This window comes from Antechinus flavipes, chromosome 4 (genome assembly GCF_016432865.1).
Source record: "Antechinus flavipes isolate AdamAnt ecotype Samford, QLD, Australia chromosome 4, AdamAnt_v2, whole genome shotgun sequence".
NCBI classification, from domain to species: domain Eukaryota; kingdom Metazoa; phylum Chordata; class Mammalia; order Dasyuromorphia; family Dasyuridae; genus Antechinus; species Antechinus flavipes.
In genome coordinates, this window is record NC_067401.1 from 32,690,590 (window position 1) to 32,714,128 (window position 23,539).

At 42.2% G+C, this 23,539-nt stretch overlaps 1 protein-coding gene across 1 annotated transcript; it reads right to left on the bottom strand.

Annotated features, from left to right (window-relative positions):
- Nucleotides 1-777: 777 nt before the first annotated feature.
- UTP6 (UTP6 small subunit processome component) lies at nt 778-21,947 on the bottom strand. Its single transcript, XM_051992374.1, is given in 20 exon segments — nt 778-1,079; nt 1,505-1,555; nt 1,558-1,576; nt 2,225-2,291; nt 2,838-2,947; nt 3,659-3,739; nt 3,990-4,169; nt 5,511-5,588; nt 7,096-7,175; nt 9,301-9,482; nt 10,875-10,956; nt 11,294-11,375; nt 12,048-12,125; nt 14,361-14,479; nt 14,964-15,027; nt 16,739-16,786; nt 17,873-17,965; nt 18,833-18,874; nt 19,943-20,027; nt 21,748-21,947. Coding segments are annotated over 20 exon segments (1,791 nt in total). The 5' UTR covers nt 21,840-21,947; the 3' UTR covers nt 778-921.
- Between the last annotated feature and the right edge of the window lie 1,592 nt (nt 21,948-23,539).

Consider the following 23,539-nt stretch of genomic DNA (forward strand, 5'->3'; position numbering starts at 1 on the left):
CATCTTGCATACAATAGCCTTCCAACTATTTGCCTTCCCCTTCCCAGCCTTCTCTTCTCCATAGTAAATTCCCTCTCACCACCATCTTCCCAGTTATGAGGCTCCAAATCTCAGTTTACCTCTTTAAACCCAGCTCCAAACTTCAACAACACTTTCTCCATTCCTGGAGCTGTAAAATCTTTTGCAACATTCTGTGTACAATTTGTCCTTGGCAATAAGCTATACTCAATTTGTATCCACAAAATGTTTCTGTTATTCTTTAAGTAATTCCTAATCTTGATTCTTCAAAGAATGCCATTTCCCTGGCTTGTGGCTATATAACAAAGGTGGTATGCTAAACTGAAGTTTGCTAAAATAAAAGGACCCCTTGCCCTATTCTTCTAAATCTGTTAATATTTTATGCTTTCTCAAATATTTTCAAAAGATAGAAAACCCAAGAGTGTGCCTCTCCTCTCTCTCCTTCCTCACTAAACTTCATGAGCTCAAATACAATTTGGGTGCTTTTCAGAAGAGAAATGTTCTTATTGCCTTTCAAAAATTAAACAAAATCCAGAAAGGGACAGAACTGAGGAGACATTCATTCGTCATTCATCTCCCAATGACCTCCAATATAAATCTGGAAAGAAAAAAACGATGTTCCGGTTTTGTCAACTCTGTCATCTCTGGAAAGGTCGATGAGTAAAAGTTTGTTTTTGTTCTAGATGGACAACAACTTTTTACTATATCTCTCCCACAGTTTAAAGATGCCAAATGGGGATCCCAGAAGGAGCAAGGCCCTTATTAGTTAGGAGTCAAACAGCAAAGTCCAATGTTTACTATAAATCAAAAACAAACATCTCTGTACAAAGGATAGATCTACCTAGAATGTAAATCTACCACAGGTTATTTTAAAAAGTCCATAAGTCCAGTTGTTGGCTCTTCCTATAACTGGCCCATCTGGAGTAAACTGTATTTGGTCACAAACTCCTCCACCAGCTCGCCTTCCAGCATCTTCATGGCTCTCCAATGGATCTGCCCACAGTTCTCTGGTTTGCCACAAGGATGGTTCAATTCTTCCTTGATGTAATCCAGCCATAAGTCTTAAAAAAAGAAAAATCACTCACACCAGTGCACGCACCCCACCCCCCGGCATGCTGCCCAGGAATGACCAAGACCCTGGAGTTCTGAAAGCTAGAAGAGTTCAGGTCACTCATACAAAATGATGCTCTTAGGCCAAGAGTCTTGCTTTTTATATATGTATATTTTGATAACCACATACTGTTATAATTGGTTTCCTTTAAAAAGTCCTATGTATTTTAGCTATTTTTTTAAAAATGTAACTGAGAAAGGACTCATAGGCCTCACCAGCATGATGGTCCAAGGGACTCGGGACAGAAAAGTTAGGGACAAATCCATTGCTTTCCACAGAGAAGGCCCAGAGACCCAGAAGCCAAAAACATTTTAACAAGAATCAATCACCCCACTTACACTGCCACACACATACTTCCAAGAAAAGGTTTCTTACCAGAATTCACAGAGCCAAACTCTCTCAAGGCTCTCTCATAGTACTCTCTAAGTTCAACATCTTGCAGGTTTCCTAACAAAAATAGAAAGGGTCAGGAAACAGGCCAATCCTTCAGCCTTGATTTGCCATCACATCACTTTCCTAGAAAAGCTGCCTCCCGTTTAGACTACCTTAAATCCCAATTACTTCATCTTATGCGTGTTTCCATTACAATCTTAAGAGAAGCTAACACATCATTATCTATACCTTCATATGACAGAACCCTGTTTTACCCTCATCCCTCTCTGCTCTGTGGCTGTTTTCTGTGTACAGGTAGGGAGAGCCTGCTTTCCTAGCCCAGTGACCCTAATAACACCTTAGTGCTTTTGCATGCAAATCCAATTACATTTTAGATTCACCAGGGATACTTCTGCAATGTAAACAGAGGCCATTTAATTAATGGCAAGTGAAGTCTGGATTTTCACAGAAGAGCTTCCTTAAAGACAGATCCTGATTCCCACAACTTTCGCCCATGTGGTTTAGCTTTTGTTGTTTTAGTCTTCTTTTTTGTTGGTTATGCCTACTAATTGGCTGGCACTAGAGAGGAGAAAAGCCAGGGGACTCCAGGTTCCAGCATTTGCTAAGTTTCTTTCTTATTCTCCCCCCATCCTCAAACACCCTCCCAGCTGAAGGACTCTCAGAATCATTAGGAAGCAGTGACCAATATCCTCTCTCACATACCTGCTCTTTTTCAATCTGGATCATCCTCCTGAAGAACTGAACTGAAAATGGACGGTTTTCACGTAAACTAAGAGAATAAAAATGTTTATTTATTTCTCTCACATGTCCATCATGCCAAAAGAACCCAACAGTGAATCTGGCTCATCAGGCTCAATAGACGAGCTCAAGGCTGGGGATCAACTACCAATAGCACAGACTACCAGTGTTTTCAATGGGCAGCAACTTCCTCCTCTCTGACCTTCACTCTACTTCTCCAACCCAGCCCCACTCTTCACTATATCCCTCATTTCTACATTTCAAGAGCCAATTTAAAAATTCTTCATTTTGATCCTAAAGTTGTTTGGGTTTTTTTTAGCAGAACTTTACAGATAACCTAATCTTTGTCTCACAACTGCCAGGTATAAACCTGTACCATCAGCCTACAGACCCCAAGATCCCCATATGTCTTCTCTACGTACTTACATGGGGCCCAAAAAGGCACAAGTCACCTTTTTTCAAGAGCAGATGAGATAGAGGACTGCAAAGTTCAGCCAAGAAAAGAGCCAAGCAAGTGACAAGCTAGGACATTCATTCATACACAACACAGAGCACCTGTAGGGATGGTCAGTCTAACCTGGTAAAGACTTTTTTTGCCTTCTTGTGGCCACCGGTCCGATAAGCCCAATCGAGGTATTTCTCTTTCATGGTCACAGAGTCAGCAGGAACAGTAGCAAGGAGAGATTTCTGTCATATAGAAGAAGCCAGAAACAATCTACATGAGGAAAATTCAGAACTATCACCCCAAAGCCTCACCACTGGAGAGCTGGAGGCTTCAGACCACCAAGGGACTGTACGGACAGCCACTAAAAGAGCTCGTTTGCTCGTGAATGAAAGAATGAAAAGTAGTCTGTCAAACACTTATGATGTGCCAGGCACTGTGCTTAGCACTGGGGAGATGGAGAAAAAGTCAAATGGTCTTCATCCTTTAATTGGGGAAGACACATGGGACAGTTCAGCTACAGCGTCATGGGAAGGCCCAGGAGCCCTAAGAGCAAGGACAGGGTAAAACATGCTGGCCCAGGGGCTTCAGAGACCCCAACTATAACCAGAGCCCTAAAACATCAGGAAAAGCTGGAGAACTGCCTATCTGGGCAGTCCTGCTCCCCCATGATAGCCAAAGGGGAAAGCAACTCATCCCTCTATGAGTAGTTCACTTCTTACTAATGTGTATTAATGGATACATCCTATTGTGGCCTATTGTGGCTCCTCAAAAATCGAATATGGCCAAGACAGGAATGCAGAGGCTGCTTCTACAACCTGATGCAAAGGCAGGTCAAGGCTAGGAGGGAAAGGGGAGAAGGCTGAACCCCTTGCCCTTCGTCTCTGCTGATGATCACTAAGCTTATAACAAGTGTAGAAGTGGGAGGGAGAAAAGAGCTTCCCCTCAGGCTGCACCTGGAAGAGGGCTTCTGTGTCTTCTTGGCTGTGGGCCCCTTCACTCCACTCCACCCACAAACTCCACAATGGCAAACAATCCTGCAAACAGAAAAGCAAATGGAGATATGAGCTGAGTTGCTGGCTGTGAGCTGCACACCCCAGGCACTTTGGGACTAGCTAGCAAACACCAACAGAAAACAGTCAGAGCCCACCAGCCCAGGCCAGTTTTCTAGGGAAGAGGCAAATTTAGGGAACTCGCCCCGCCCCAGCCATCGCTGGTGACCTGAAAGCAGCATTCACCAGCCACACATGGACATAGCCCTACGACCCTCCAGGCGCCAGCTCAGACCTTGGCTCTCAGGTGCCGGACAGCTTCCTCAAAGCGCTCTTCGACCTTGCTGTTGTTCAACCTGATCAGCAGCTGCAGCTGCAGCTGCCATCTGGCAGCCGAGTCCGGGCAGCAGTCTGTCATGGTGAGGGCCACTCCCAGGGCCACCTCGTCCAGGCCCAGGTCCAGTAGCATGTCAAGCTACATGCACAAAAAAGAGAGACACCAGAACTGTGACCCTGACCAGTGCCATGACACTCATGGATAGACACAAGAGGTACAAAACCTCCATTTAAACAAGAAGCTGAACAAAACCCCAAGTGGGGCAGCCACCCCAAGGGACAGAAATCAGATGGGAGGGTCTCCTCTCTCTCAACTCTCGTCTGTTCTTTGTGGGAGGTAAACATAATCAAAGAATGAGGAACAGGAGACTCCAGAAAATCATACTACCTCAGACTGGAAAGATGGTTTGCTGAGGAATAAGCTGGACTAAAACCACAGACCCTTCCCCTCCTCCTAAAACTCCAGAGAAGCCCTCCTCTGCAGCCTAGCAGAGCAATCCCAGGGCTGCCCAGGAAACCCAGCCACAGGTGGATCCCTAAATCAGCCCTCCTGCGGCAGGACAGATATGAAGCACGTTGCCAATGTGGGAGAGCCAGCCTGGCAGGGCTGGGCAAAGAACAAAGGGCTGGGTCTGCAATCAAATATCTGTGCCCCAAGCCTGGCTACTTACGATTTTAATGCTTACACATCCCTAGTCCATCCAACGAAAATCTTACCAGTGTCTCATTCATACTATTGCTTCTAAATAAATATAAATCAACACATCAGTGAATCAGGGCTGCCCAAAAAGCTAAGGAAGCAGACCCCTGCATGACAGGACCTCAGGAGCTGATCTTGAGAGATCAGTGGTCCCCTTGAGGCCTTGATATTCTCAGAGAGATCAGTGTGAGGTGAAGGACCCAAGTGTTTACAGCATCTCTCTTTTGCAGAAGAGGCAGAGAAATAGCAACTATGGGAGATCCATCTTCTGGGGAGTGAATGAATAAATCATGACTGCACAAGAACAGGACTGCGCTATAAGAAATGACAGCAGGGCCAGGTTCAGAAAAGCCCAAGACTTGTATGAACGGAGGCAGAACAAAGGGCACAATACCAAAACGCTAACAGCAGGAAGACAAACAGCTGAAGCCTTAGGAGCCCTGCCAGATGCTGGATCTAACCAAGACCCTGGAGGACTGATGTGGAGGAAACCTTGCTGCCCACCTCCCAACAGAGCTGAAACTCAGAGAAATCACTCCTGGCTTTGGCCACTGGCAGCTCGTTTTGTTGAGCAAGTACTCTAGTGATGCTGCTGGCAAGGAGGCTCTTATAAATACAAATCCCCAAGTGAAGGCTGCCGGCCTTCCCCAGGTCCATCCTCAGGCCTTGCCAATGCACAGGAGCTGCAACAGATTATGGCTGAGAGCCCAGCATCATCTGCACAGCACAAGCAAGTGGCGGCTTGGGGCTCTGGTAGAACACAACTCCCCACTTCCTTACCCACTGCTGGTACAAGTCCTCAGGGAGCAGTCTGGCTTCATGGGCCCTCTTGAATACATCCATGGCCCGCTGCTGCCTCTGAAATCACAAAGGGCCACAGTCCATCATGCAATCCTGGGGAAAGGGTCTAGGATCTTGAACAGAAGTTATTTTACAATATTCTTGATAATTAGGAAGGGAATCTACTACGCCCCAGTGATGAAACTACAGCAAAAAGAAGGGGAATATAATATAGATGTTATATTATCCATAGATAGCTGGACATACAGACATTTATTAAGTCCTCATTGTGTACTTTACTAAGCACTGGGAATGAAAATTTAAAAAAGGAATACAATTCCTCCAGGTCTTAAGGCATTTACATTCTAATGGGAAGAGGCAACATCAAAGGGAATTGGAAAGCAAGGAGATGAACTTGAGTTGGCAAGGCAAGAAAAAGGCCTATAAAAGTGGCAGGCTCCTGGAACCCAAGATAACAAAGCCAAAGTCGGCCATAAGGGCTAAGGTGATTACAGGGGGACAGGCTCAGGATTCATGATGGAGGATGTAGAGATAATGTCAGTGTCCTAGGATCCAAGATTGTGGAAGGGGAACAAGCAGTGCCTAGAGCCTCATAGCCTTCAGAAACCTTCAAGCCCCCTTGTTTTAGAGGAGAAAACAAGGCCCAGATAAGCTACATGATTTGTCCTAGGAGGTTAAATCAAAGGCATTTTGGAAAACAATTTGAAACTAAGCTCCAAATACTAATATTCTTAATTTGCATGCACATGCTGACCCAAAAATATCACTATACTAGGCCTTTACTCCAAAAACGACAAAGAGGGAAAGTATACACACACACACACACACACACACACACACACACACACACACAATTAAAGCAGCTATGTATTTGAAACAAAAAATCCAAAAATAAGAGGCTGCCTATCAACTGACAGATGGTTAAATAAATGAATATAATGTTTAAATAAATGAATGTAATGGAATTATCCTTATCTTGTAAGAAATGGAGAGAATGGGAAAATCTGGGAAGAGTCATATGAACTGATGCAAAGGGAAGTGAGCAGAACCAAGAGAACCACCAACAGAACAACACTGTAAAGTCTTAACAAGTCTGACCTACACAAGGACCAGCCACCATGGCAAAGCATCCTATCCAGCTTCAGATGAAAGTGAGGGGCTCAAGGTGCAGATTGAGATATACACTGTGGCTAACACAGTAATGTTTTCTGACTATGCATACTGGTTCAGAGTTTTATTTTCCTTTTTTTTTTTAAAGGGAGGTAAAAAGAAAAAGTTGATTTTTAATTGAAAAAACTTTTTAATAAAGGCTAACTGAATCCTAAAAAAAAAAAAAAAAAAAAGGGAAGGGGGGGGTGGGATTAAGTGTGAAAGATCTGACCCAAACAACAAGGATTTTTAAATGATGCTGATAAGCAGAAAAATCACACCTTATTTAAGGCAACTTGGCTCTGAGAAAAGGGTTATGATATGGATGACCAATTCACAGATGTGGGTAGTTTTCCCTAGGAATGCATGAGTTCCCAGGCTGCCCCCTGACCAAATGATATAATTTGTGCCTTACCTTCTCTCTCAGCTCCTTATTATTTGTTTTCCTATTAATTCGCTCCAAGCAGAAGGTGACGTAACACTTCCACATGGCCTCTATAAATCAGAAAGATTACACATTGACTACAGAGAAAGAAAAAGTAGGTCAAAAGCGGCAGAACTTCTAACTGATCTACAATAGGCTGCACATCAGAAGCAGCTTCTGTGCTGATTTGTTAAATCATTGAGTTTTGTCTGGTTGAATCCTTGAGGGTTTTAGGATTAAGATTTTTTTGTTTATTCATATATTTGTTTAAAAAAAAAAAAAAGACCAACTGGGCTTATATCCCAAAGAGATTTTAAAGAAGGGAAAGGGACCTGTATGTACAAAAATGTTTGTGGCAGCCCTGTTTGTAGTGGCCAGAAACTGGAAACTGAATGGATGCCATCAAATGGAGAATGGTTGAATAAATTATGGTATATGATTATTATGGAATATTATTGTTCTGTAAGAAATAACCAGCAGGATGATTTCAGAAAGGCCTGGAGAGACTTACATGAACTGATGCTGAGTGAAATGAGCAGGACCAGAAGATCATTATATACTTCAACAACAATACTATATGATGATCAATTCTGATGGACGTGGCCCTCTTCAACAATGAGATGAACCAAATCAGTTCCAATAGAGCAATAATGAACTGAACCAGCTACACCCAGCCAAAGAATTCTGGGAGATGACTATGAACCATTACATAGAATCCCCAATCCCTCTATTTTTGTCCGCCTGCATTTTTGATTTCCTTCACAGGCTAATTGTACACTATTTCAAAGTCCAACTCTTTTTGTACAGCAAAATAACTGTTTGAGCATGTATAAATATATTGTATTTAACTTATGCTTTAACATATTTAACATGTATTGGTCAATCTGCCCTCTAGGGGAAGGGGTGGGGGAAAGGAGGGGAAAGGTTGAAACAAAAGGATTTGCAACTGTCAGTGCTGAAAAATTACCTATGCATATATCTTGTAAATAAAAAACTATAATAATTAAATTAAATTTAAAAAAAAAGACCAGTAATCAATAAGATCAGATCCTTCACTCAAGTACCTACTACTTTTTGGCAAAGGAAAACTTAAACTCACTACCTCACAGCAACCCATCACTCCAAGTTTGTGGGCTGGAAAATGAGACTTCCCAGCAATGCTGCAGAGCCAGGCTGGGGCAATACTACAGGTTAAGAAACTCCATTCATTTCGTACCACAGAGCATTATCAAAAAATAAGGACAAACAAAAGGTCTTTTCCAATTCTAAATTAAAATGCTATGTGATGAAAAGGAGCATTTTACTCACAATTCCTTCCCAAATAAGGTCATCAAGTAGCAATGATTTACTACTGTCAAAATTACTCTATAAGCAAATTTTTCCACAACTAGTCTGAATGAGGAGAAGAGAGAAGAGGGTAGGTGAGCAGAAGATAGTAAAAGAGAAAGGGAAAGGAAAGGGAAAAGAAGAATATAAGGGAGGAGAGGAAGTAAGGACAGAACAAGAATAACTTTGCTTGCAGCTTGTTAATTCATGTGCTCCTTTCCACTTTGTTAAGTGTTGTGTTTTATATGAGACTTTATGGCTTATTGTATCGTATACACTTGATTATTTTTGTTGGATTATTTGTCTCTCCTAAAATATGCACCAGAAAAGGTTTGGTGGGTAGAGACCAGGATCAGCTGGGGGCAAGTCCTGCTTTGATGCCCACTGGCAGAGGGATTCTAGTTAAGCCATCCAATTTCAGTGACTCAGACAGCTCCTGAGGAATCACTGGGCTGCCGCAATGAAAGGAAATAGGAGATCCTGCGCTGAGAATTCCTGTGAAAATGAACTATCACAGATATCTAAACTGGAGAAGGTGACTCCAAAGCTAATAGCTGTCCTTAGAGTGGGAGCTACACAAAAGCAGGTGGGATATGCTGTGCAGCATGCTCACCACTGAAGGAGATGTAGCTATGGAATATATTTAAAACCTCACAGCCTTAGGAAGGATTTGGAGCCAGTCTGAAAAGCACACTCATTTTATAGATGGCCAAACCCAACCGTTTCATCCCTGCCCACCACCACCAAGAAGCCTATGACTGGGCAGATACAGACTGACAGGGAACAATTGGCAGTACTTTCTGTGGGAAACCAGAACCTCCAGGCACAGACTCCAGGACCTATTTCTTGAGCGCAACCAGAAAGACCAACCTGTGGCCAGAGAGCTCACGGCCTCCTCATAGACGGCACAGGTGCGTTCCTCTCTGCGGGCCACCTCGGCAGCTTTCCCTTGTTTGGACGCGAGCTCTCCAGGAAGTGGAGATTCCAGCTCAAGCTCTCTCCGTGCCACAAAGTCCCAGGTGAGGGGGTCCCCAGCATGCAGAACCTGCAGACTGCAACAAAGAGATTTCTCCCACTGCCCCGTCCTAAGGAAACCCAGGGGAGAGGAGCCAAACTGCTAAAGAGAGAGGCAGTGGCAGCGGCTCTCACTGAACCAGGACTGTTGACTGGCACATCATTGCGTCAGCCCAGTGATTCCTCAGATTTAACACAGAGAGAAACCCAACGGCTCCTGGAGAGCATTCCAGCCAGAGCCAATGCAGACTTCTCTAATGAACTGTATGAATGGACCTGAGCAGAGGAAGGGAGGGGAGAGGAGGAAATAAGCATTTATGTAATGCCTACTATATACCAGGCCCTGTGCTGAGTGCTTTGGATACTCATAATAATCCCACGAGGTGGGTACTGGTATGAATCCCATTTTGCTATTGAGTAAACTGAGGCAAACAGAGGTTAAGGACCTTGTTCTGGTCTCACAGGTAGTCTCTGACTTTAGGCCCGAGGCTTAATCTGCTATGTCCTGAAGTTAGAAGACTTGGGTATAATCCAGCTCTGACCCTTACTAGCTGTATAACTAAAGGCAAGCAGCGTACCTTCTGTGCCTCAGTTTCCTTGTCTGAGGAAATGAGTGGGTAAGATCTCAATTCCCTTCAGGCTTTGGATATTATGATGTCATAGATACTCATTTATTAAGCATCTCCTATTTAAAAAGGAGATGCTGCTAGCTTTGAATCCCAGAATCAGTCTACAATTGGTCTGAGCCTTTGTGGCAGGAGGAACAGAAAGCTTTGGGCAGCATTGCACAGCACCAATTATTCCTCCTATGCAGGCTGGGCCCATCCCCATCCCACCAACCCATGGGGGCAGCACCTTCACCAGGCAGATCTCTCCCCAGGAAGAGCTTCACTCCCTCCTCTTCACAATTACTGTTTTCACCTCACCGCCTTACCGCCTTCTCCCTCTATGTCTCAGGGACATTCCTTAGAACAGCTATGAGGATGACCAGAGCTCAGCTTTGACTGAGGACAGGCTGGGACCCGCTCCTAGCCTCAGAGCAGCAGAGCTGGATGGGATGGCAGAGAAGGCTTTCTCCCCCATTTCCTCTCGAGAGCCCGCTTGGTCCTTACCCTTTCCCAGCCCTCAGGGCCAATCATTTTGGTGCTGTGGCTTTATGTCCATGGCTGTGGTCACTGCTTTTATTGGCCCAGTAGCCAGAGGACAGGAGTTGGTGTCAGGAGAACTGGGTGTAAATCCTGTCTCAGACACTTTCTGGTTTCCTGACCCAGTGCAAACCACTTAGCCTCTGTGTGCCTCAATGTCTTCAGGTAAAAGTACCCCCTCCTGAGATTAGTGTGAGGAAATCTGCTTTGTGAACCCTAAAGCTCTACCCAAAGATCAGTGGAGATGCTTCTAATTCCATACATCCCCTCCCCCCCTCTACTTACTGGTCATAAATCTCTTTCTGAAGATCTTGTGTAAAAGAGAATAACTTTGCAATGGAGAGCAATGAAAGATGAAATTCAGCCCCTAAAAAAAAAGAAAAGGAATCAATGGCAAAGCAAAGCATATCCTTTCTTAGTCGGGCTTTGGACTTCCTGTTCACTTTCCACTTGCCTAGGTCTTCTGCCCCAGCACAGCACCAGGCTGTTGGCACTGGCTCCATACCACTGAATGACTAAGGAGGAACCCACGGGATTAAGCATTTTCTGAGCCTGCCAGGGCTCTCTCTTGTCTCAGAAGAAATGAGCTCGAGAACAAGCCTCCCCACTGGCTCCTGGACTGTTCCCCCTTGTCTCTACATCCTATACATAACCACCACAGGGTCCCTGCTGCGCCTCCCCCCCCTCCCGAGGAGGTGACGTACCTTTGATTTTATTGACAGCTTCTTTGTAAATAATCTGTGCCAAGGCACCATTCAGGATCTCTTCTGGATAATCGAGTTCATTCTAGAGTGTTAAAAACCCAAAGTGTGTGAGCAGCAAAGCACAGCAGATCAGAGACCTGGCTTCCATTAAGCCCGGGAAACCCTGAGAGGTCCAAACTTCCTGGACTTCAGTTTCCTCCACTGTAACATAAGGAGACTCCAAACTTTTTAAAAACACTTCCTGTCTCTGATTTGTTCATTATGAGGATGGAAAAAAGGCTACACAGAATCGGTTTTATTTCACATCATCTCATACCTTTAACTCTTTAAAATAAAAAGAAATTTAAATAGGTTTTAGAGAATCATACTTTAGTCAGTCTTTCCTAAGTAATTTTATTTTTTGTATGGCCTTTCTAAAAATTAAAGTGCTTGATAAATTTTACCTTCTCTTCTAATTATATTTTTCAACCACATCTCAAAAGTCTCTCCACCACTCACATACACTGAAACCTTAGTCCTCTTTTCAGAAAACTTCAGTGATTTCTATTAGGCTGTTGAAGTGGTTTCCCACTACAGTTGTTCTTAAAACCAATTGTGCTGATGGCTCTCTCCTAAGTCTATTTACAATCTCAGCTCTGCACAACAAGGAGGACAAGAGCCCTGCCTCTACCATGAGATCTCTACCAGAGATTTCTGATTCTCAAATAGGAAAAAGGCCCCAATCTTCACCAGCAACACAAATTAAGGATCTTACCAAATCCATTTTTGCTCGTTCAAATTCCTGCTTCTCTTTCCTCTGCCTCTCAGCATTCATTAGCTCCATCCTAAAATACTAATAGGGGTAAGAAATAAATATGTTGGGAGAAAAAAGCCCCTTTTCCCCTTCACCCTGAAAATTGGACAGAAATACACACATGACATCCACATGATAGCTAAGGTTGCCTATGAGTAAACAGAAAATCAAAGCAACTCCCGCACAGATTACATGCTGAAACTGAACTAAGCCCTTCTATAGTATAAATCTGATTTTTCTATCACCTACTTAGACTGAGTCACCTAAAAAATGAAGGTGACAAGTACATGATCGCCCTCACATGATGGTTATAAGGATCAGATAAGGCAAATTACATAGAGCACAATGCAATCTTTAGCCACTATATTACCACTGCTTTATGTAATAAGTCATATGGTCAAATTTATAATTTATTTCAAACAAAATAAAATGTTAATATTTTTCTTGTGTGGTTTTTAAAGACAATAATATAGCTTAAGATGAGCATCAATTACCTATAGAAATACTTTTTAAAAGCACAATAAAAGCAAAATCAAAGGTGGACCATCAGACAGGCCTAGAAGGAAACAAAGAACAAAAGCTCAAATTTTTTCTCTTGCTTGTCAGCTTTTGATGTTGCTTTGCAGCTAATGCAAAAAGTTTTGTGTTGCAGTTCTTCCATATTTTATAATCCTAGTTGACTATCTGTTTCATGTAGAATTAAGTTTATATTTAAATTAAAATATGAATAATAACAATAAAGAATTACCAAATTATGTTTGAGGACCTGAGGAAAAGGTAGTTCTTTTGTCATCATATTTACATGGCATACCAACAATAACATAACTATGACCACTAGGAGGCTTTTAAGTTGGAGACCAAAAACCCCTTTCCCTTTAAGACAGAGTGGATGGAAAAGCCATTGATGAACTGACTCTCCAGGAGAATCTGAATTCCTTTCCTGGTCAGCCTAATAGGGACATTTGCCATAGGGGCAAATTCCCAACATATCCTGACATTCATTTATCAAGTAAGCCATCCATATCCTATGGAGGAAATCTTAAGCAAAGGCAGTGTGGCCCCAAAAATGAAGGAAAAGAGAGCAGCTCAAAAAGGGAGGAAAAGAGCAAAGAGGGGCAAGTGGACATGAAGTTCCCAGGCCTTCAGAACTGGGTCACAGGCCCGCTCATTACTGCCTGTCCTAAATCAGCACCGGCCTGAGGGACAGCTCTTCAGTTGCCAATCTGGTAGATTTGGGCTCTCAGCACCACTGGGCTCTCCTGAGATTTCTTTCCCTTCCTCATTAAACTCCAATATAAAGCAGAGGTCCTTCACCTAAAGTTCAGGAACTTGGATTTTGTTTTTTTAAATATTTTGATCAATTGGCCTTCTTTATAATCCCATGTAGTGTCCTGATATAGCTTGAATTACTTTTTTTTAAGAAAATTTTAAGGATGTGGCTATATCCAGAATAATATGACCCACCTAATTAACAGTAGCCATTAAAACACAAAGATTCTGTCTCCCACAATCTGGAATTATGCCCAAAAAGTTATCAAATTGTGCATACCCTTTGACCCAGCAGTGTTACTTCTGGACTTATATTCTAAAGAAATATTAAAGAAGGGAAAGGGACCTATACATGCAAGAATGTTTGTGGCAGCCCTGTTTGTGGTGGCTAGAAGCTGGAAAATGAATGGATGCCCATCAATTGGAGAAGGGTTGGGTAAATTGTGGTATATAAATGTTATGGAATATTATTGTTCTGTAAGAAATGACCAGCAGGATGAATACAGAGAGGCTTAGAGAGACTTACATGAACTGATGCTGAGTGAAATGAGCAAAATCAGGATATCATTATATACTTCAACAATGATACTGTATGAAGATATATTCTGATGGAAGTGGATTTCTTTAACAAAGAGACCTAACTCAGTTTCAATTGAGCAATGATGGACAGAAGCAGCTACACCCAAAGAAAGAACACTGGGAAATGAATGTAAACTGTTTGCATTTTTGTTTTTCTTCCCAGGTTATTTATACCTTCTGAATCCAATTCTCCCTGTGCAACAAGAGAACTGTTCGGTTCTGCACACATATATTGTATCTAGGATATACTGCAACATATTTGCCATCTAGGGGAGGGGGTGGAGGGAAGGAGGGGAAAAATTGGAACAGAAGTGCAAGGAATAATGTTGTAAAAAATTACCTTGGCATGGGTTCTGTCAATAAAAAGTTATTATAAAATAAATTAAAAAAAAAAAGTTTTTGTCTCCCCAGCTGAAGCATACTCACTTCTTGATAAAGTTTGGGAGACTCTGGGTGGAAACGCAGTGCCCGCAGAAAGATATACCTGGCACTCTCTGAAGAGAGGCAATCCTCCATTTCCCACTTGGCTGCCATGATCCACAGTGCTGTCCAAGAAAGGAAAAAAACAAGCCTGATGCCATTGCTGCCAATCAATCTAGCTAATCTCCCACACCCAGCAAAAAATCTATTTAAATTCTTTCATTGCTTATACTGATCATCTTAGCAAAGTTCAATACTAATTAAGCCAGCCATCAAGTTGAAAAACAAATTTTTTGCCTAAAACAAAATGATGTTCTTTAAAATCCAGGTCAGTCATTTTCTCTGCTTCTTAAATCCTACTGGCCTGTTTCAAAGAAGCTGAGTCCAATAGGGATCCCTCCAAAATCCAGCCAAATTACATTTGCTTACAATTGCTACAGTAAGGCCCTTGAAGGTAGACAAAGCTGGCCAGGCCCTCTTGTTATCCTATCTTAGTTGAGCCACAGAGATTCATCAGGTTCCCCAGCCCCCCCATTACTTATAAATGCATTCTTGAAGTAGCTAAGCCTTTAGAAACCATCAAGTAAAAAGAGTTCGAATTTGTCATACCTGGTTTGTTTGGATGAATAGCCAACAAGTTAGAAAATATTTTACTAATTTGGGTTTTGTTATTCTGTAAGAGAAAAGATAAATAATTCTGCTTTCAGTGCAAAGAATTATCAGTTCTCCCCTGACTTGTCCTGATCAACCTCATTGTTTATTGAGGCCCCAGGACACAAGAGATGCTCACAATCAGGCCTCAGACCAAAATATGTTCTGTTGGACTCCTGGAAGTCAGGATCCCAGAGCAATCACATTGAAACATAACGAAGGATTATCTAAACCCAACAATTCCAGTGACAAAACAAGGCCATAAATAACAACCAATGTTTATATAGCAAAAGCGTGTGAAGCACTTTATACATAGAGGCTCCCCATAATCTTCCCGCCATTCTAAACTATCAAAATTTTAAAACTGCACTAAGATTTTTGGGACAACCTATATTATTTCATGTCCTCCTCCAAACAACTCTAAGAGATAAGTGCTCTTATTATCTCCATTTTACAGATGGGGGAAACAGAAGCTGAGAGGTTAAATGACATGCCCAAAGTCACAAAGAAAGGAGGTGTCTGAGATGAGATTAGATTGTCCCTTATGTTCCAATCATCCTAGAGCAAATCAAAGCTACATTCAAATTTCCTGATCTTAGTTTATACCAAGCTCTTAACCTTTTTTGAACATAGATGCCTTTAACAAGTCTGGAGAAGCCTGTATCTCTTCTCAGAGTCAAAATATGAATAAAATGCATAAAATAAAATGCAAAGAATTATACAGGGAGCCAATGATACTGAACTACAGAGATCAATGGTTTTTCTTGCATAGCATGAGGCATATTAAAATATATTTAGAAGAACAACACATGTTTAACCTATATCAGATTGTTCAGTGTCTTAGGGAAGAGCAAAGTGGAAAAGGGAAGGAGAAAAATTTGAAACATAAAGTTTTGCAAAGGTGAATGTTGAAAACTATCTTTGCATGTATTTGGAAAAATAAAATACTCATTTAAAAAAGAATAGCAAGTTACATATAAGAAAGAATTTTTTTTAAAGAAATATAAATCAAAACTTTTTTAAAATCTGATCTCACAAACTCCAAGGTAAAAACCCCAAGTTATACCCCCCCCCAAAAAAAAAGATATTTTTATGACTCATTTGGAAATCTATTCACTATAAAGAATTAAGGTTTAAATTTAAGATTGCAGGAGATGAGCTTTTCCCTTTTTAAGTCTATTCCCAAATTCTGTGTCCACCTTTAGGGGGAGCAAAAAGGATAACAGGCTAAGTGGTCAGAAGACTTGGGGGTTTGAGTCTCTGCTTTGTTACTAACCAGCCATAGAAGGATGGACGTTACTTACTGTCTCTCCTCATAGAAGCTTTTTTATCTACAAAATGGGAGCACTTATACTTCTTTGTACTCATCTCACAAGGCCATAGGGAGGAAAAGCATTCAGCTCCAGGGTACCATGTCAAGATAGATCATGAAACATCATAAATATGGTATCCCACAGAGAGCTATTTGGCCCACCCTTACCCATGCTGTAGGAACAAGGCCTGTGTTGGATCCTGACTGTGTATCTTTCCCAGCACAGTGAGCGCTGCTCACAAGACATACTATCAATGTTTCCTGAATATGTAACAATGGTTTCTTCCCAACCTTCAGTGAAAATCATGGGACTCTGCAATTACATATATGCCCTCAGAGTAGAGAGACACTGTCTAAAAGGAATGAAAGGTAAGGAAATGAAGGAAAGGGAGGGAGGGAAAAGAAAACCCCTCATACTTACCCATTTCTTACAAAAGGCTATGTGAGAAAGCCAGAGCTGAATATCTTCCTATAGGAAATACATAATAAAAACCAGTCAAAAAAAAAAAAAAAAGAATTTTGAGCAAATAAAAACCAGTCTTTATCTGTATTTCATAGTCACAGTGGAGTAAATTTTTAAAATTTTAATCTTTTGTTTTTGCACTCTCTTCATTTCCAAATATATCCCTCCCATTGCCCTAACCAAAGACCAAAAAAAAAAAAAAAAAAAAAAGACATGTACCCACAAATCCTTGAGACATGACCATGAGGCTCACTTTCTTATATCAAACATGATAGCCACTCACCTGAACAGAAGGTCACATAATAACAAAAGAAAAAGCTCTAAATCTCAGGTCAGAGGACATGCATTCCAATCTTGCCCCTGCCTCTAACTAGCTGGGGCAAATCCCCAGGAAAATCCCTTCCCCTCTGAGGGGGGACTCCAACCAAATACACTGGAATTTATTCTGGACAGAGTATACAAAGACTTAGGCTAGAAAAGTCCTCAGAGGCTATCACCCAACCCTCCTCAATCACAGAGGAAGCAGCCGAGGCCCAGGAAAATCACACATGGGGTACAAGCAATTCTACTGAAAGGCCTCAGAGTGGTTTTTCACCAACTTTCAAAGCTGAGAAAGGCTCAGAGATTAGTCATCCAACCCTTCATTTCACAGAGAAAGGAGGCTAGGACAAGGAAGCAATTTGCCAAAGTCACACAGAGGTCATGGCAAAGAAAACTCAAATTTTGCTCTCCTGGCTGCCAGAAAGACCCCTGACCCCACTCACCAGCCTTCCCCCACTGACTACATGGGTTTCTCACTTAACATCTGATACACAAAAGCTATTCCCTGGCTGATGTTTAAAAAATGCACAGGAGATGTCAGGATGTGTCATTGCCTTCTCCCTTTACCTCCCACCTTCCTCCCTCCCCATTCCCAACTCAGAAACATAAAAAAAGAACAAAATGTAGCTGTTCGAAAATACCAAAATATGCCTGATTATGAGTAGGAATCACCGCAAGGGCCTGACAGTCTTGGTGGGTTTTTAGAAATCAGTTTATCACTTGAGAAGCAGCGATACCTCCCACCATCCACAAAGCCACAAACCTGCTGACCTTCCATTTGGACGTGGCTCGGCGGAAGAGGTTCTGTATTCTGTGTATGATGGAAAACTCGATCTCCTCCTTCTTAAACATATATCTGGTGCGCTAAGAACCAAAAGGCAAGATTCAGTCTCCAGCAGAAGTCCACTGGCCCTGGCCCACCCAAACACCAAGCTGGAAGGGGATTCTGCTGCTCCCTTGTCTCTCCAACTCATCCCCTTGCAGAGCTCACACCACCCTTCCTCTCCACCCTAAGCCCTCCCCGACTTTATTCGACTACTGTGATTATCAGCCTCCCCTAATTAGGCACAGGTCCAACCATGGCACTCCTCTAAACAAAATCTCCACTCCTATTGCCTCTAGGTCTGCAGTTCTTAATCCTTTAGTACCATGGAGTCGTGGGCAAAGAGTTGTTGATGTGAAAGGACATCTGTAGCTTTAAAAGGCTCCCCATCATCTGGTCCCATTTGCTCAAACCAGAAACAATTCAGTCCAAGTGGCAGCGCAGCCCTGCCCCAGAGAGGAGCAACAGATCATGTTTGCAGCTCAACAAATATCAAGCAAATTGAATCAAATGAGCTAGATTCCCTTTCTCCATGGTCCACTCTGTCTGCAGCTTGCACAAGACCTCCCAGTGGCTCTGCCTTAGCTATCCAGAGGCCAAGGAGACTCCATCTCTCTCACAGCTGCCTTAATTCAACCCCCCAAACACTTAAAAGTCAAGAGGAATATTTTAATGCAGCCGTAGGGGAGGACTAAAGTCATCAGCATTACTCCCACAGTATTCATAATCTAAAGGCATCAGAATCAAACTCTGGGGTAAGGAGCAGAGCATAGCCAGGAGCCTGCCCCTTTCATGTTCTGAAAGGTTGGGGGGGAGGGGAGGAGCTTAAAAGCAGATTAGATTTTGTAATTGCATCTTTTACCTTTGCTGTCCCCACCCACTCCCAATCCTGAAAATTCATTACTTACTGCCCTTCTTTTCTTGATCAGTTCCAGAAGATTGATTTCATACTACAGGGAACAAACAGCATGGTATGTCAGAATATACATAGAAGAGGAACAAGAGAAGAATTTAAAGAAATGAAGCTAGCTGGAGAGCTAAAAGTTGTGGACAAGTTCTAGCAGCTATAAAAATGAAGGCATATGGTAATCAAGAATTACTGTCACAATACATAATTTACAGTGATGATAATTCTCAGAAAGACCAGGAATTCAGCAGATTACGCCTGGTATTGAAGCTATGTCTACAGAACTGAATCAAACAGAATCATTGGGCTCTCTATAACTAACCCTTTCAGTCAGTACTTCAAAAATCAAGGAAGCTCTTCTAACTAAAGCTATGACTAAGAATCAAAACATCCCTCAGAGGGATTCAGCCTTCCCAACACATTCTAACACTTACCCCCAGCTTCTGACTGTGCCTAGAGGCCTGAACTCCCTCCCCAAAGGGCCTGTTTTATCAAACAAAGCTCATAGGGGGAGAAAGATCAGAAGATCTAGAACCTGCCTTTAGGTCACCTCCACTTGAAGGCCCTAGGCCTGCCACAGAAAAGAAACTGAGGCCCTGGGAATATGAAGTGTTTTGTAAGGCCACACAGAGCAGGAAGCATCTGAGGCAGGATTTGAATCCATATGTTCTGATAGCCCAGCCAACACTCATTCATTCCAGCCACCCAAGGTATGTCCCTCCAAGTTGTTTTTCTTTCCTAGGCCCAACACCTCCTGATCCCTAAAGGAGTTCTCATATGACAGTTTCTAGATCTTTCATCCTTTCATTCCTCTGGATTTGTTCCACATGGCTGGTGTCCCTTTTAAAATGTGAAGTCAGAATTAAATTTTATTAAATGTTTTATTTTTCTTATTGACCGTTCTTTAAGTTCCATCACAAAAGAAAATAATTTTAAGTGGACATGACTTACTCTCAATGAAGGCATCTATGCTGGCTATCTGCTATCAATGTTTCCTTTTAAAAATCCATTCTACAAAAGTAGGCAGCAATGTCAAGTTCACCCGTTAATTAGTTAAAAGAAAAAGGAATAAAATTTCAGGAAAGATGTAATTATCAAACAATCCACTCACTTGGATATAATTGATAAAGTCTTCCTTAAAAAGAGCTCTTCTTTGTACTTTGTATTCTAGTGCTGAGGCCTTCTTAATGATAGCCCTGGGGAAATAAAGTAGTTTTAAATAAATCCTTTAAAAAGGCAGAGTGCATAAGCAGCTATGGGTTTTGAAAAACCCAACCCCACATTTTAAAATGTTTTAATACAGCAATAGTTAAATCATCTTTTACTCTCAGAGGCTTCTCAGGCAATACAAGGCACAAAATGAATATGGATTTTGCACATCTGGAGGTCTCTTCCCTCCATACCATCTTCCTAAATCTCAGACCTGACCACACTTATTACCTTACTCAATAAACTGCACCAGCTCCCCGTTACCTCCAGGCCATTACCTCCAGGATTAAGTAAAAAGTCCCATTAAGTTTTTAAAGTCCCACAAGTTCCAACTTGTCTAGACTTCTACTCTCTCCTCCACTTACAGCAACTCTGGCCTGCTGGTGGTCCTCACACAACACTCCCACGGCCCACCTCCATGCCTAAAATGTTTCACTCAGAAACTAACTTACTAAGTGCCAAGTTTGCAACAAATGCTTGTTTACTGATTGACCTCCATCTAAGCCACCCTGTGAAAACTCACTTCCACCCTTTTTGGGAGACTTTCTGGCCTTCCCTCCCACTTGGCTAGTACCTTCCCTTTCAAGATTGCCTCCCATTTACACTGTATTAACTGTCTGCATGTTGTCTCCTATACTAGGATGTAAGCTCCTTGAAGGCAGGGGCTTCTTTGTTATGCCCTTCTTTGAATCTATTCCCAATCCCTAGCACAATTTTTGGAACGTAGAAGACATTTTTTAAAATGCTTTATATGATAAATGTGGAAATATACTCGAATTGCACGTGTTTAACATATACTGGATTACTTGCTGTCTAGGAGAGGAGCTGGGGAGGAGGGAGAAAAATTTGGAACAAGGTTTTACAAGGGTGTTGAAAGTTGAAAACTCTCTTTTCGTATATTTTGAAAGTAAAAAGCTATTATTTTAAAATTTTGCTTTTTTTTATTTTAAATTAGGAGACTAGGAGACATTTTTAAAAATGCTTTATCAAAAAGTTTTTTAATTAAAAAAATAATAAACTGCCTTATCTATCCTTTCCATATGCAGCGTCCACATAGTAGTCTGCATTCTGTCTGTCCCAAGGCAGAAACTGTTTCTGTCTTTCTTTGCACCTATACCAATGCTCAGCACATGCCTAGCACAGGCAGGAACTTAATGAGTGTTTTCTACAGCTCAGTCGTACATGGCTGTTTGCAAGATGTCCCGTTAAAGTTTTTCTTTGTACGCTTAGCGCAATACCAGGCATACAGTTGGAGCTCAATAAGTGCTTGATTTTGATTATGGTGCTGATGCTAGGCAGCATCCTCGAGGTACCATGAGCATCTCCCTGCCTCCCAGCGGGGTAAGCTATGCTCGCATCCCTTAGGACCCGGAGGTGGAGCCAGAAGGCTCCCGAAGCATCCATTCAGACCCCGAGCCTCCCCACCATTAGGGGGCGCCTCTGTACCAGGGAAGAGACAAGCCAGGTCCTCCGCTAACAGGAGGCGTGGCGCGGAACACCTGGGGCAGACGGACAGGATGCCAGGGGCACCCACTGGCCCTGAGTAAAGTGGTGCCCGCGCGCGGATTCTCCACGAGGCAAGGACTCCGCCCCTGCCATCTCCCGCCGCGAGGAGCAAACGTGACGTCGGCGGCCGCACGTGGTCCGCCCCCAGCGTCCGCCCTCTCTCCGGGACACCTCCTCCCCCCAGACCCGCAGCGAGCTCACTTAATCTCTTTGCGCGTGAAGAGTCCAACCCGCTCCAGCTGCAGCAGCTCCGGAAGCCGGTCCTCGAGGTGCTGCTCGATGACCTCCGCCATGGTCTCGACTCAGTTGAACGAAGGAAAGCGGTACCGACACCGGCGCGCCTGCGCAAAGTCTTTTCCGGAAAAGCTCTTCAACCTTTGCCCTCCGACCTATCAGGCGAACACGTGATTCGTCGCTTCCCCGCCCCACAGGAGACCCTGCGGCACCGGTTGTTTCTGCTTGGCGGAAGTTCGTAGGGAGGGGGAGGGGCGCGCGTCGGAGGGGGCGGGACTTGTAAAACCATGAGCGCAGGCGCAAAGAAGGAAAGGCGTGCTTAGCTAGAGATGCAAAATTTAAAAGTCCCGTTGAATTCTCACGGACCAATCAACCTATGAACATGTTTTTAAAAAACTTTTTTAACTTTTATTTTTCAGTTATCAAGAACTCTTAGCTTTTATTTATTTCAATTATAATAGTGCTTAAATTTATTTTTAATTAAGTTATATCTTTTTTTAGTTTTTTAAAAACTTTTTTCAATTAAGTTTTTAATTTTTTTCATTTGACTAGCATTTTAACTTTTATTTAAATTAACAGGCACTTATTTTCTAAATTAACAAGCATTTTAAACTTATTTTAAAAATTAAACATTTTAATTTATTTCATTTTAAAAGCATTCTTAAGTACTCTCAATTAGCAGGTCAACTATTTTAAATTTTTGTTTCAATTAAAGTTTAAAACTAATGATTTTTAAGATTTTCTTCAATTAATTTTTTAAAAACTTTTTTTAACCACTTTATCTCCCAACCCAAAAATAAAAAGAAAACTTAAGTATGATTAGCCAAGTAAAACAAATTAATGTATTGACTTTTTTTTTAATTTAAATTTTATTTTATTTAATAATAACTTTGTATTGACAGAATCCATGCCAGGGTAATTTTTTACAACATTATCCCTTGCACTCGCTTATGTTTCGTTTTTTCCCCTCCCTCCCTTCACCACCCCCCCCCAAGATGGCAAGCAGTCCTATATATGTTAAGTATGTTGCAGTATATCCTAGATACAATACATATTTGCAGAACCGAACAGTTCTCCTGTTGCACAGGGAGAATTGGATTTAGAAGGTAAAAATAACTCGGGAAGAAAATCAAAAATGCAAATAGTTCACATTTGTTTCCCAGTGTTCCTTCTCTGGGTGTAGCTGTCTCTGTCCATCATTTATCCATTGAAACTCAGTTAGGTCTCTTTGTCATAGAAATCCACTTCCATCAGAATACATCCTCATACAATATCGTTGTCGAAGTGTATCATGATCTCCTGGTTCTGCTCATCTCACTTAGCATCAGTCCATGTAGGTCTCCAAGCCTCTCTGTATTCATCCTGCTGGTTATTCCTTACAGAGCAATAATATTCCATAACATTCATATACCACAATTTACCCAGCCATTCTCCAATTGATGGGCATCCATTCATTTTCCAGTTTCTAGCCACTACAAACAGGGCTGCCACAAACATTTTGGCACATACAGGTCCCCTTCCCTTTTTTAGTATCTCTTTGGGGTATAAGCCCAATAGAAACACTGCTGGATCAAAGGGTATGCACAGTTTGATAACTTTTTGGGCATAATTCCAGATCGCTCTCCAGAATGGCTGGATTCGTTCACAACTCCACCAACAATGCATCAGTGTCCCCATTTTCCCGCATCCCCTCCAACATTCATCATTATTTTTTCCTGTCATCTTAGCCAATCTGACAGGTGTGTAGTGATATCTCAGA